This window comes from Artibeus jamaicensis, unplaced genomic scaffold (assembly GCF_021234435.1).
Source record: "Artibeus jamaicensis isolate MK-2021 breed Jamaican fruit bat unplaced genomic scaffold, CSHL_Jam_final contig_1998, whole genome shotgun sequence".
Lineage (NCBI taxonomy): Eukaryota > Metazoa > Chordata > Mammalia > Chiroptera > Phyllostomidae > Artibeus > Artibeus jamaicensis.
The window spans coordinates 17,340,520-17,355,757 of NW_026521407.1; the positions used below are offsets into that span (position 1 = coordinate 17,340,520).

At 38.6% G+C, this 15,238-nt stretch overlaps 1 protein-coding gene across 2 annotated transcripts in view; it reads left to right on the plus strand.

The window, feature by feature from the left end:
* The window catches only part of CEP112 (centrosomal protein 112), a 336,669-nt gene that overhangs the window by 143,453 nt on the left and 177,978 nt on the right, over window positions 1-15,238 (plus strand). For both annotated transcript variants that reach the window (XM_037128107.2, XM_053657443.1), the window contains exon 20: window positions 11,629-11,811. In XM_037128107.2, coding sequence (XP_036984002.2) covers window positions 11,629-11,811 — 183 coding nt within the window. The remainder of the gene's footprint in view (window positions 1-11,628; window positions 11,812-15,238) is intronic.

Here is a 15,238-nt window from a genome sequence, read left to right on the forward strand (position 1 = left end):
AACAGATGCACAGGAGTCTGTAGATCTGTAGTAGCACATTCTTATTCCCGGAGCGTTTTCTTTGTGAGAAAGGAGGCAAGATCATTTACTGAGACTGGAGGAATTACATGGACAGGAGAGCTGATGGATGGGGGTGTGGATTTTGCAGTCATTTTGGTGAGGCATGACCAGTCTGACTGGAAACACTTGGTGAAAAAATTGTTTTTGGTATTGAGGTCACAGATTAGATTAATGACCATGAGTTTGTGGAACTTCCTAAAAGCTCTTCAAAATGGGTTTTCATGTGATCCACTGATTTATACATCTAATATGCGCCTGTTACTTTCTTTGTCTTGCTCTTCTTACTTCCTTGTTATATGCTTTTTAGTTTTTTGGCTTGGCTTTCCTTTTCCAGTTTGTAATAAATAACTGGGGAGCTTCAGCTGCATATCAGCCCTTTGTTCCTCAGTGGTGATCAAGACAAATGCAATTTCTGATCCAGCGATGCTCCAAATCTTTCAGATTATTCTGTTGCTAACCAATGAATCCAGGGAATGCAGCTGTGCTACAGGGCACAGATTGGTCCTGAAGGCAACAAGCACAGGGCCAATTTCCTGGCCCATGTGGGCATCCGAATCAGAGACGTGGCTATGAAGTCACAGAGCCTTGGCCCATGGGTCCAGGCCGAGTGCCCGGAGCCTGGGTTCCTAGAATGGGCACTGGTAATTAGTGAAAGGTATGTTAGATAGGATCTCTCTCTCTCTTTTTTTTTTTTGGCTTGCAACTTTTCTCTTGTATTTAAAACAGATGGCATCTTTATCTGGAATGGGAATTAAGAGACCAAAGCTGAACTCAGTTCCAGTCATTAACTATAGTATGAATCGTGTATTTTGTTCTAGGGATACTTCATTTTAAGAATGTTTCCTAAGTAGTGATATAACTAACGGATGATTCCCACTCTTTGGATACCTTAAAAATCTAAAATTGAAATCATGTCTTTCAAGTCACTCATTATTTAACACATGTTGTTGAGCAACTGCTTTGTTGCCCAACACTGTCCGGGTTCTTGGGATACGGCCGTGAACAAGGTAGGGCCACGGTACTCACGGCCCAGGAGACCCCGCCGCCCACACATGCTTGCTGTCCCTCTCTCAAAAGATAGTGTAGGGAAGGTGATGGCAGTTGCTATGAAATAAAGCAAGGTAAGATTTTGTAAGTGAAGCAGCTATTTTATATCAAGTTATTATTCTATATAAGGTATTACTTTAGATACGGTTGTCAATGAAGGGCTCTAAAGAAGTGATTGGATATTAAAAGGGATTTGTTAAAGTGATATGAAAATCTGCATGAAGGAAAGGAGGAACCCATACAAAAACCTGATGTAAGAAAAGAATACCTCAGGGAGAGGAAATGGGTTGGTATGGGACTGGAATGGAGCGAGCTAGGGAAGGAGGGGCAGGAGCCGTGGTTGAGCAGCTGCTACAGACTGTGGTGGGCAGTTTGGGTTTTATTCTGAGCGCCATGGGAAGCTGTTGAGCATTTGAGCAAGACCCAGTGTACACTCAAAAAAGATCGGTGTAGCTGCCGTGTGAAGCACTGGCTCTCCTGGAGGCAGGGAGGAGGCAGGGAGGCTGGTTAGGAGGCAGCTGCAGTCATCTGGGGAGAGACAGCTGTGGCTCGGACTAGGATGGGAGGGGTGGCCCGGTGGCCGGCGGTCAGGCTCGGGGTGTGTTTTGCAGACAGGATTTGTTTTGTTTTGTTCTGGGGCACAACTTTCATTTAATAATTGGTGAGTGTTGTTAATGTTGGTATCATCAATCATCATCATCATCATCGTCACATCATCATTTTTAACTTGTAAATACATAAACAATATATTAGCTGTGCCAAGGGTATGTGTGAGTGTATTATAAATCTGAATTCTATATGGATATTATTTATATAATGGATGTAGAATAGAGTGTGAGGGAAAGAGGGAACTTGAATGACTCACAGGCTTTGCAACCAGGTGAATGGTGATGACAGACATGGACACGTGAGTTGAAAAAAGAAGGGAAGTCCCAGTACTGAGCCCAGGGGCCAACAATAGAGGTGGGGAGAGGTGGAGGAAGCAGCAAGGGAGACTGAGAAGGAGCAGCTGGCGAGGTGAAAGGATAAATGAAGAAGGTGTTATTTCCCATAAGCCATGTGCAGCAAGTGTTTCAGGAAGGGGGAAGCACGTACCAGTTTCAGGTGTTGCTGAGAGGGGGGACGTTAGATGGAAGCTACAACCTGACCATCAGATTTGGAAACTGACCATCGGATCTGGCAAGAAGATCTTTAGCTCCCTCCGCAAGACCAGGTCCAGTAGAAGAGGAGAACCGAAGTCTGAATGATGTGGGTGAAGAGAGAATGGGATGTGAGCAACACTTTTGAGGAATTTTGAAAGAAAAGGGAGTGGAAAAAATGGGATGGTAGGTAGAAGGGTAGATATCCAGGGGAACTTTTTAAAAATGAGATATAGTAAAAACGTGCTTGTTTGTTGAGGAGGGTGATCCAGTGGAGAAGAAAGTGTGGATGATATGGAGAGAGAGAGAGGGTAATTGTGGGACGTGTGGGACGATCACGCTTAATCCATGCAGATGGAAGGACACACCTTAGGCTAGCCGTTGGAGTCACCAGAAGGACAGAGACTGTGCGGGCGTACAAGCCAACTTGGTGGTAAGGACAATGGAGTCACTGTCTTCTGATTCCTTCAGATTCTATTTATTGATTGCACCAGAATGCCACCTTTTCCACTCAAAATTATGGATAATTGTGAAATGTAGTAGTAGGTGATGTCAGGAAAGTAAAAGGAAAGGAAAGACATAATCCATATGTTGCAGGAGGTTATAACCAGGTTGATCTCTTTGTGCTTCCAAATTCTATACTAGCTGGGAAACTTGGATGATTTTTATATTTCATTTTCATTCAAAAGCAGCGATGTACTAAATTAAGGTAAACTGAATGTGTTTTAGGGAAACAAACCTAAAGTAAAATAAATTAAAATTAAAATATGCACTCAAGACACATTTTTACCAAAAATGTTGAACTCTGTCTAAGAGGGCAGTATTTTAATTAATGAATTTTCTCAATTTGAGTGGCATGTGTGAACCATCATTAAACCGTGAGGAAAAAACTTCTTGAAGCATTTGACTGTCTGAATCCTTCCTGGGTGTTTTAATAGAGATCTGGCAGATAAAAACCCAGAAAATACAGAACAATTTTCAGAAAGTTTTAAAAGCTCAGGGTAATTATTGTCACTCAGCACCTGCAGGTGCCGGGTGTTTTGAAGTGCTAAATGGGAAAGGAGACCACAGAGGACGGTGCTCACTTTTGCACAGCCAGCATCTCTCAGCTTTCCATCAGAACCCCTGTCGCGCTCCCAGCCTTCAGCCCTTGCTGCGCCCAGAGCTTGGGGGCTTCTGCAGGGGTGCGTTCGGAGCTGTTCACAGTTGACTCGAGAGGGAAAGGGATGAAGAAGTGATATATGCTGGCAGGCCCACAGTCCATCTCTCACAACAGGTAGCTCAGTACTATTAAGCCTTTAGATAAAGAGAACTTGCATGACTAAATCGAACTATTAATTGACAGATTCCATGGATGGCTCTTTGTGTTGCAGCAAATGTCTAATCCTGGAGCCACCTGGCCGCCCGTAGACGACAAATTCTATTTCTGCTCTTGACACGCTGCCGACTTTTCATTTTTTTGTGCCTGTTTTTACGAAGAAGTGGTTCAAACATCAGACTGTACTATGGTATTTTCTGCACTAAAGTGTATTTTTTCCTCTGACTCCAAAGTTTCAAAGCAGATTGTATACATCCCTAAGTTTATCATTAAGGGAGTCTTTACCTCTCATGAAACATGATGTCCAATAGTACCTTTTATTTTATGTAACTGCAATTAAAAAAAAAAGATTCCAACATCTTTTAGGCCGCAAAATCAGTTTGGAGAAATGGCACTAACAATCGACTTTGTCCCACTGGAGCTACATTTCTGGAGCTCTAGAGATTTTGGTAACATTTCAAATGTGCTATTTCGCAAATGCAAGTGGGAAACTGCTCAGAGACATGACCTGATGATCTCAGTCTGTCCCTGTTACGTGGAAAAACCAGCGCGTGACACACTGGTCTGTCAGTATGGGTCTAAATGCCATGAGGCATGGGAGTGACATAAAAGTAGCACTGCATTGTACAAGAAGCAAAACTTGTTCACGGGGAGCCCTCAGATGGGATGTCACGCACTGTGGAAGTGTTGTCTGGCAAGCCATTTCGAAGAGTTCTTGTCATTCAGTGGCTAACACGTTAAAGCAGAGTGCCCTTGAACTGTTAATAGTCTGATGTATATAATTGTCCACAACATTGAACTGATCTTCATCTCTTTTTTAAAAGTGTAGCATGTTTACAGTAGTTTGTGACTGTACTAGGCAGTGAGCTTCCCTACTAGTCTAGTCAAATTGATTCAAGGTAGAGATGTCAGAGCTGCCTCGGCATAGTATTGAGGGCAAGATTCTCAGGAAAAAGTGGTATTAGAATGATTTCGTTACTTTGGATCCGGGGGGCCTAAATGATATTGTCTTCACCTAAGGCACTGAGGAATGCACTGACAGTGGGGACACCAATGTCATTGAATAGCTGTGTGGCAGCTTCCCTTACACGCCAGGGCCACACTATAGGAGGGGCTACCATGAAACTGGGCTGCCTCTTTTCAGGTGGCTGGCAGACAGAAGGTTAGCATGGTGTCCAGCTCCTCTGGGATCTGTAGTGATAATGAATACAGCATGGGGTTCTGACAGATGAGATAGACAGCAACCCATGAGAGTACTACCTGTACAGCATCAAGAACAAAGTCAAGAGCTGACAAGGGAACTTCTAACAGTTCTCTGCTTCATTGGAAAACCATCCTTCAAGTGTCCAGATCTAAGTTCATAGTTCACAGACTCAAACCCACGTGTTCGAAGGAAAACCTTTTCCCTCGATAAAGATATTCCCCCAAAGGGAGCTACTGTCATTCGACATGGTAAACTCACACAATGAAGAAAGCAAAAATTCTACCAAAATCTTATCCTTTAGAAAGGACTATTGTTAATCATATAGACCATCATTTCAGAAATTTCTGTGAGATAGATAAATAAATAAAAGGATAATTTTCAGAAACAAATGTTTAGAAACAGGATCATGCTGTATTTGCCACTTACTCAAATATTTAATGTTATGTGAAATCAATACAAGTAAAGAAAGAGGAACAGAAGAAATGTCTGAAATTTAGAAAGTGTTTTTTATAAGTGATTATTTCTTAGAGTAGTAAGAAATAGAGATTACAAATACATAGAAGTTAGAGTCATTTTCAGATTTTATGGTTCAGTTTTGAGAGCATTAGTTCACTCCACAGTAAAAAATAAATAAAATTGACCTGCTTACACTCCCTCCCACCCACTTCTGCCGTTCTGTTTTGTCAATTACACTATTATTTATACATCGTGAAAGTTTGTAGCATTTATATGTTGTTCTATAACCATAAGCTTCACAGTTATATAGTTAGTTTTTTTATTAAATTACTTACATTCCCACCACAAGGACTTTGAACACATCTTCTCCATATCTGAGTTCTTTATTTTGATTCATCTGTGACTAGTAATACATCATCATTAAATTGGTTTTTTTTCAAGGAAGCATATAATTGTATTCACTGCATTTTGGCATGGTTGAGAATCACTATATTTTTGAAGGACAGCTCGGCTGGGAATAAAATTATCTGGTTATCCTTTTTTTCCCTAAAGTTTTATATGCATTGTTGCACTGTCTTGTGGCAACTAATTATTATTCTTAATACAGATTCTTTAGTTATCTCCTGGTTGCCCAAATTTCCTCAAGAGTTTTTGGTTTTCAAGAGTAGCTTGGGTTTTATAGTCTTTGAGTTTTTCCATGTTTGAGTTTAGTTATAGTATTCTTGAGCCATTCTTTTCCTCAACCTGAATCAGTTTTTCTTGGTATACAGTGTATTCCTTTGATTCACACATATATCTGTTCATTCATTTCAGAGAAATTTTTTGAGAGATCTATGTATACATGGATTTTCTATTTCTGTTTTCTCTCTATGTTATCTTCTCTTTGTCGCCAGGGGCCTTTACTGTGATTATGCCAAGTCTTGTCAGTAATTAGATTTCAGCATGTTTATTCAGCTTATTACTGTTTCTACTTTAGAATTAATTTTGTGGTGGAGTTATTTTAATCCTTGGTTTGTTTTTTAATCTTTTTGTCTTGAAGGTCTTTTTCATTGCACTCATGTTCTTAGTAAGTTATTCTTTCGCTATAATTGTTTCTGTTTTTTAAGATGTGTTTCCTTCTCTCCAGAATGCTGGGCCAGCCTTCCTTCTTTTCTCCCCCTTTTGTATTCAATTCTTTTTTTTCCTGATATTATAGATTTACAGTTGTCTAGAGATATTTTTCCTTCTCTTGCTTGGTCTTAATGTGGACACCTCTGTCCAGATGTACTACTTGCTTTGGTATAATATGCATGAACTTTCTTTGATTCCTTTTCTTTCTTTATTTTCAGCCTATTTTCCTCTGAGTTTCATTGTGAGGGCATGGGTATTTTGTTGCATTTACTTTACTTTTTTCTTATTAAATCTCTATGGTATTTTTCCCATGCATTTATGTTTCTGTAGGTTAAGAGTATGATAAGGATGGAGGAGGAGAACTTAATTGGAGCTCTGAGCAAGTTTTGTTAGAGAAACTGATAGGTGCTCTTTCAACATTTTATTAATGTCCTACACCAGGGTTCGTGCTCTGCATTAGAAGGGTTTTTTCCTTTTTTTAAGGGAGCTTTGAAGCCCATGCTTCTATCAGGGAGAATAAGCCACAGTTTTTCACTTTCCCAGTTTTATTCATCTCTTTCCAGCAACCATTTCTCTCCCATGCAGTTACCCTGTTTCGCTCCTGACCCGGTCGAGACAGAGGGAGTGACTGATCTTTTCAGTCTATTTCTCTCCAAAACTGGGATATTAGAGAGTATTCCCCAGCATTATTTTATCTCAGCAGTTCCACCTCTGGGGGATGGGGACAGAGTAGTAAGGTCTCACCGAGCCATGTCAGAATCTCACCTTTCTTTTTTTTTTGTTCAAGTACATTTGTCTCCATTTCCCCCCATTTGTCCCTCCTCACCCCAGCCGTCCTCACCTCCCACCCTGATCCTACCCCACTTTGGCTTTGTCCATGTGTCCTTTATACATGGGCCTTGACAAGAATCTCCTCTTTCTTCCCTCAACAATCACCTTTTGAAATTTATGGCCAACATGTTAATCCTCTTTCCTTGTTAGGCCGCTGCCAGTGAATGTTTTCTTGTTTGGCTTTTAACTTTTTTATTTATAATTTTTAGCTTCCTCTGCTGCCTTTACCTGGGAGTTCCAATGCCAGGTGTGTCCAGTATGAAGCATAGGCTGCCTTGGACTACAATTAGTTCTTTATTTCTAAAACCAGTCCAGCAACAGGGCAGTGACAGATTATCAGAGCGCTGCAGGGAAGATTCCCGGTCAAGATTAATGCTGTAGTAGGCAGCCTCTAAATCACTCCAAGCTCTTCAATTTTCATACTTGTATTCACTAAGTCTTTAACCCATTATTCCAAGGCTCGTAGCATGTAGATTTTATAGTTTGGTTACATTTGAGGTTATTTTAGTTAGTATTTGGCAACATAACTTCTCGTTTTTAATGTGTTAGGTGTACTCTAGCACTTCTGTAACTTACATTCCTGGTTTTAGAATTTCTGACATGTTATTGGGGATGTGTTGGTCTTCCGTGTGTTGTGTACTGAGAAGTAATGACTTACTTCATTCCCTTTGTCTTTTCCTGTATAAGATTCTTGAGAGGTGTTCAGGCTGTATTTGCTAGCACTAATTCTACTATAAACTAGTTGCCAGGACTTAAAATATATATTCCAAGACCCCTAGAGACTTGGGTTTCTAGCAGTTCTTCCTTGGTCTCTCTCAGGGCCTGGTATGTTCTCCTGTCCTTGAAGCTTTCCTTCTACATTACAAGGCTATCTTTACCTAGCCTTAATTAAGCAGATTTGTTGTTGATGATACATCCTAAGTATCATCAGAAAGTATCATCAGAAAGTATTTTCCCTGTAGCATATACAAAATCTGTCCAGAAAGTACCCAGCCATCTACTACGAAAAATGGAGACTTCTATTGAAGAAGATACAAGATACAAGAAACACTGTACATAGGACAATGACAGCTCAGTCCCCTTCAAAGTAGGCACCTTGGAACCTCACAGAGTTCTCCCAGTCACCATCAGTTGCACCGTTGTAGTTTCCTGAATCTCATTGACAGTCTGAAATCTCTTCCCTTTCAAAGGTAATTTTAGTTTAGGGCAAAGGCAGAAGTCACAGGATGCCCAATCTGGGCTGTGGAGGGTGGCGGGGAAGGGCCAAGTTACTTCAGTGATTTAATGTTTCATCAAAAAAAAACTGCATGAAATGGGATACGTGACTGGGCACATTGTTGTGATGAAGCTGCTAATCACCATTTGTCCATAGCTGCGGCCTTCTGAATCATCCAAATAATTCCCAAGAAAGGAATGTTCAAGCTTACCACAAAATTTGATGCCGATTCATTGCTTTACACACTCAGTCATTTTGAATGTGACAGCCCCACAGTGCACATGCTCACTCAGCAATGTCTGCAGCCCCCACTGACTAGTACAGTGAAGTTGTCATTGTTTACGCATGCGCATTCCAGTCTACTATCCTTGGCTGCCAGGTTACATCGATGTCATATAGGCCATTCTCATTATGTTAACAATGGTTGGACTTTTTCCAGGCAGACCTTGTATTATAGGATCGGGACCACCTGGACTTAGAGACTATGTTGACCACTCAACATTCATCCCTGTGGATGCTGTCTACTTTTACATCCTCTAAATTTTCCATGATTTACCTCCTCCTGGTCAGCATTAACTCCATAACAAATTATTGTCCATCAGCCAAAAGTGTCTAGTAGACCAATGTAAGGAGGATAGGCTACTTCATGTCTACCTTTGAAATGTGACCATCCATAAAGGACCAAACCGGAAAATCCAAGAATTATTTTAATATTTACTTATACAAAAGGGTCTAGGAACAAATAAAATCTTGCATTAAAATGTAGATCCACCTTCAGGATGTCCTCTGTGGTTATGAATCCACCATCAAGATGTTTCTAGAACATTTGGGCTTTTCTCCTGGACTCTACTATTTATCAGGAGAAGACACACCTAGGCAAAGACCAGAAAGGGCTTATAACATCTAGAAGTTGGCCAAGTGGTACTGCATCAAGTACTGAGCTACTTCAAGCTACCTCAAGGCTACTTAGGCTACAAGCCTAAGCTACTTCACTTTAAAAGGTTCCAGCAACCTTGAGATTTTTGTATTTAATTAGCATCACTGAGTAACAGGCCCTGACAAAACAACAAACTAATGATAGTTTATGAACATCTCTGTTTAGGCTTGAAATGTCTTCATCTATTTCATTTGTTCCTGACTTGTTAGAATGAATAAACTCAGATTTGAAGGTGGGCAGGATCATTGGTCAGTCTGTCAAAAAGAACTTTTCCAATGATGAAGTTACTCTGATCGCGCATTATTCCCAGAGCCTAGAGGGGGGAGGGGGGGCACCATTGCCAATGACCTCACAGCGGCTTGTGGTCACCGATCTTTTTCTAGGGGGAAAAATCTGTAATTCTTCTGCCTTAATTATAGGTCAATTGGTTATTTTTTCCTAGAATATTGTAAAATATTTTGCTTTCTATCAATTTTAAACCACACCTGTTCTCCCAGTTTTTCTGAGGCTTTTTGAGATTTCAGTGGAACTTTCCACTTCCCTCTATTTCCTTCCAGTGTGTTGTATACTTGAATGATTTTCAGTAAAGTGTTAAACTTTGTTATAATGATGCTTGATAGCATGACACTGAGTAGAAATGATAATGTGTCTGAGAACTAAAGATACTCTAACTCAATAATTCATACAGTTGGCTGACTGGAAAAAATGCAGTAATATCGATACATTTTTTAATTCTCTCTTGTTGGAATTAACATTGTAGTTGTATGGAGCACAGAATAAAGCATGTAAATTTATTTTAAATAATCAAAGAACACTTCTCTTTACTACCTTATATAATATTTAAGGAGAAAATTGTTATTTTTTCCTATATATTACCAACAGTAGAATAATATGGAAGAAAGATTCCTACATTTTAAATAAATATGAGTTCACTAGAACACGTTTACTCTCAGATGCAAAATAAATTTTTTCATATTATAGGTAATTTTGTTCTGGTAAGCATATATATGCAAGAGTTAGTATACTTTCTTGTAAATAGTATAATAAATTTATGTGTGATCAGGAATTTATTGTTGATTTCCCAGTTCTCTAAGAAAACTCACACATCACAATAGAAAAATTTTGAAACCTGTGTCTAAATTAAAATCAAATTTAATTTGTGTTTTGATTCTTAATTGGTTAATAGAGGATGAGAATTTTTCATCTCAAAAGAAGATAACTTCTGAAATTTAATAGAGCAGGCATGTCTGGAGAAATGAATGCTATAGCTTTAAGATAAGGTAGTCTGGTGATTCATCGCACGAAACAAGATCGATTTGGAGCAGGCTCCTACTGTTAGCTTTTTTGAAGATGGATTCTCACGCTGAAAATAACACAACGTATTCTAGATAACCGCAGTTTTTTCCCCTGAAATCCACCAAAACTGAAGAAAAATCCAAGTGACTGTTCTTAGCAGCTGTGTGGCCTGGAGTTCACTGGGGAAGCTGGCTTCCTGCGGTCCCCTATTCATCACCTGCTTCAAAGACAGCCTGGCTGGCTATAGTTTGCAGGCCAGGTAGGGTGCCATTGTGCACAGTCTGGGAGGATTAGTATCAAAGCTGCGGCAACCAGGCCCTTGGTCTCCGGCTGCCATTCAGTCTTGCAGGGAGAGGCTAAGACTGGCCAAGGTCACAGTCTCCAGTGTGGAGTGGACTGGGAAAGGATCCTGAGAATAGAATGCTTTTTATGAAATCATGGCGCAAGCTTGCAGCACAGCAGGTGCCCTTCTGGAACACATACATCTGTTTGTGTTGGTGTACCGTAGCTGACAACAAGATAATAGAGCTTTGAAATTTATCATTTTAATTTTGAAAAGACAACTGTATGTACAATAATCCAGATGCATATTTACCTCCGATCTTTCATTTGAAAATCATAAAAAACTGATCGATTTAGTTGCTGCTTGTCCGTGTATATATTTAAGCAAAAAGCAAAGCGTACTGACTATTAACCATTTATAACCATTGTTGATCAGTAATACCCTAATTCTTGGGGAGGAAATACCTAACATTCGGCATATTTTTTTTCAATGTTCAGGCGTTTGTGTCAACAGATTGCAGAAGGATTAATTGAATATGCCCAACTGTCTCAAATATTTGGAGATTGAGGTGCCCCCTCCCCCCAAAATGAGAGTATTCAAGGGTGAGGTAATAATGACGCAAAAATAAAATTTTCAACTTGGATAAATTATAGAAAAATTAAGCTGTCCATGAGTTGTCATGACGACAAGGATGTTCTGTTGATGAACTGTCCTCCTCATTGTCCAATCAGATAGTAGAGCTGAAGCTGGAGCATGAACAGGAGAAGACGCACCTATTACAGCAGCATAACGCAGAGAAGGATAGCCTAGTCCGAGACCATGAACGGGAAATTGAAAACCTGGAAAAACAGCTTCGCGCTGCCAATATGGAGCACGAAAATCAAATTCAAGAGTTCAAGAAACGAGATTCACAGGTAATTATCAATAATATTTGATAAAACGGGTGTCTTTTTTAAAAGTCATCAGCGTTTAATGTTTTCTTATTATTCTTGTTGATGCACGCTGTTTGATCATTTGCAAAACTGACATATAAATGTGATTTTTCTGTTTTCTTCCCTCCATCCCCCCCTCGTTTTAGGGATGAATAAGGCTTTAACTACAGAAACCACAGGTAGCCAGATTAAAAATCCCATGGTGTGCTATAACTTGGCCCCCTTTTTATAATCTTGTCTCAGTTCCTTTCATGATGGATTTTTTAAAGGTATCTGCCCCCTTCCCCCTCCCCTCAGCCTTAGCAAATCCCTATGAAATATATCAGCCTCACTCCTTGCTTTTTGTTTTCATCTCCGTAGGTAATCAAGCAGCTGTTTTAATATTTGCTTTTGCTTCCTAGTGTTGCTTTTTTCATTAGTCTCTATATTTGATTAGATCACTCAGATGGTAATTGATAAAAATGACTCCAGTGAAGGGCTAGTTCCCATCAGGTCTGTTGCTTTTTCCTACACACACACACACACACACACACACACACACACACACACACACACACACATGCCTCCTAGCCTCCATCTCCGTGGTCCCTGTTGGAAGCCATTTGGCAGAATAACCCCCAGCTGCGGTAGCATTTGACTCTTCAAACTTATGGATGAAATGTGCACTGTCAGCATGGAAAATTATCTTTATAAATTTCAGATGAAAAAACATCTTACTGAGCATATATCTTTGTAGTACAATACATTCTTTAGGGTGTACAGGGTGGGGCAAAAGTAGGTTTACAGTTGTTTGTATGGAAAATAGTACAATAATTAATTAATAATAATACAGAAATAAACTCTGTTTCGCATACTCACAACTAGAAATCTACTTTTGCCCACCCTGTATACAATCAGAGGCCTTTAATGTATTCTTGAAAAGATCTCTGTGAAATTTTATTAAAGAGAAATTAATAACAATAGCAAGATCATTTTCTTTTCTAATAAAACCATATAACACACTGGGTTTCAATAACTCTCATTACCATTGAAATCTAACCTTATTATCCACATCACACATAAGCTTTTTCCTAATTATTCTACCTCCCCAAGTAATATAACTTTAAACATTGAAATAAATCTTTTATTGGTTTTAATATGTATTTAAACAATTTTATAATTATCTAAATATGAAAATACTACAGATTAAATAGATGTTAATTTCTTGAGTGAAGAGTGGGAGGCGGTAAAGCAAAGATTGGGAGTTACTGGTTATTTTTCATTTGACCTTGAGTCTTTTACTTTCGGATAGTGACCGGGCAATATAGATATACTCAGCACGGGTTTTTTTGGTCAATAATATACATTTATAGGAAAGTTACTTTCATGTTTCTGGGGCTTGCTGACTAAGAATGTAGTCTCACTATAGTACCCATGGTACCGGAATTAGTCAGTGGTCCCTATTAAATCAGCATGTGTTATATTTTTGCCTCCAGCCTCATTAGAGCTTTTGTAAAATTGATGCTGATCTTTTGATTGTTAGCCATACAATTTATTGAGAAAAATTTCAAACTTCATTTCTCCTTCAAAGATGATGCTAAGTCTTCCATTGTCTTCTATGCTATGATGTTTGAGTTGTAAGTCGGTGTAGTGTCTGTTTACCTAGTAGAATTAAATAATTGATACAATAAAATCCATTAATTTATATAACTACTATTTTGGTGCTGTTGTGGAAAGCCACCGCAGGTGGAGGCCAAAATTAGAAGACATCTTTGTGATTTTGGCTATGTTGTATCTGCCCTATGTAGGGTGCGGTTCACCCAGTGATAACAAAGAGGAAATTTTCGAGTTGTTATATGTAATTAAGCCACAGGGCCATATAATCAGTAATTAATTAAATTTCTTCTCATTGAAATGTTAAGTATGAGGACCATATAGCTTCTTCACATGCTGTAGCACAGGATTATAGTTCTCATAATTTGAGTCTGTTTTAGAACAATTGGAATGGCTGCACGGGAATGCCAGTACACAGTGGCAAAACAGGCTGAAAGCATTCTTGATCCAAAGGGAAATGATTTCCTGTGCAAGCTATATACTTAGTTAATTTTAGAGAACATATTTTTAAAGCAATTATCATTAAATTATATATTTTAAAATCTTATATATGCCCAAATGGAAATATTTTGTATTCATTTTGGTTATTCACTGAGGCTATTGTTTCAAAGTTTTATTCAGGTAAGTCCTACATTTTATAAATATATCTTTTTATGGTTGTGTTCTAATTAATTTAATGTATGATACCTTTTAAGTCCTGAATTCCATTCACAGTGTTCAAAAACACAAAGGGAGCATATACTTTTTAAAATAGATCGTTTTTTCAAATGACTGTTTTGTGATCTGATGCAGAACAAACACAAGTATCTTAAATACTGGATGGTATAATTTTTTTGTTTGGGTTCTGGAGAGATTTGACTTTCAGCTGATGTTTGGCTGCTTCCGTTTAGCAAAGGAGGCCATTTTGTGGGAAGGACTAGTTGAAATACTGAACCAAAGAAGACCAGTGAAATAGCTGTTTTGGATACTGTGCCTTTGTTTGCTGCTTTTCTTCCATCAGATTCTTGAATGCATACAATATACTAAAAGTTGTATGCTAAATATACAGTATTCTTTTGTCCTTTCTAAATGGGTAATATATTGCATATGGATAATAAAATCATTATTATAAAGTATAGTTACCTACCATAGGGTGAATCATATATCAAGCAGGAAGTCCTTTTTGGTGAATATGCTGTATAATTATTATAGCTTGGTTGTGCTTAGTTGTTATTCAAGTAACTTCTGTTTTATATAGAAATGATGAGATATAATAACACACCTACGACAGTTAACCATTTCCCTCATTTTATTTGGTGCATTTAGCTAATTATTCTATGCACATACTATATTTCTGTCATGATACCTTGATTTTCAATGGTAGCACATTTCTGGTGTCATTGGCTGAAGTACACATTAAATTTACCACCCTCATACAGGCATTTAGTCTGGTATCTCCTTAGGGTCATAATGTTTAAGAAAAAAGCATGTAGATCAGTAGATATAAAGATATGTAGAAATTCACCACCTCATTATCAGATATTTCTCATTTGCCAGATCCTTCTTATTGAAATTATTTTAAAGAAGGCTTTGATTGATTCAAAGCAGAGAATTGATAATGCAGAGAATTTATATTTCCCTGCATTGATAATGCAGAGAATTTATATTTCCCTGATGATTTTTCTAGTAAAGTTTCTTATACCATAATAGTTCTGCATGTAATTCTTGTTTTGCTATTGAACTGCAATGTGGTAAGAGAATTTCTGCAATTTACCCCTTTGAATTAGGAGAAAAACAGGACCTGGGGTCCTTGATCTCTTAGTTGTTCTTTTAGGAC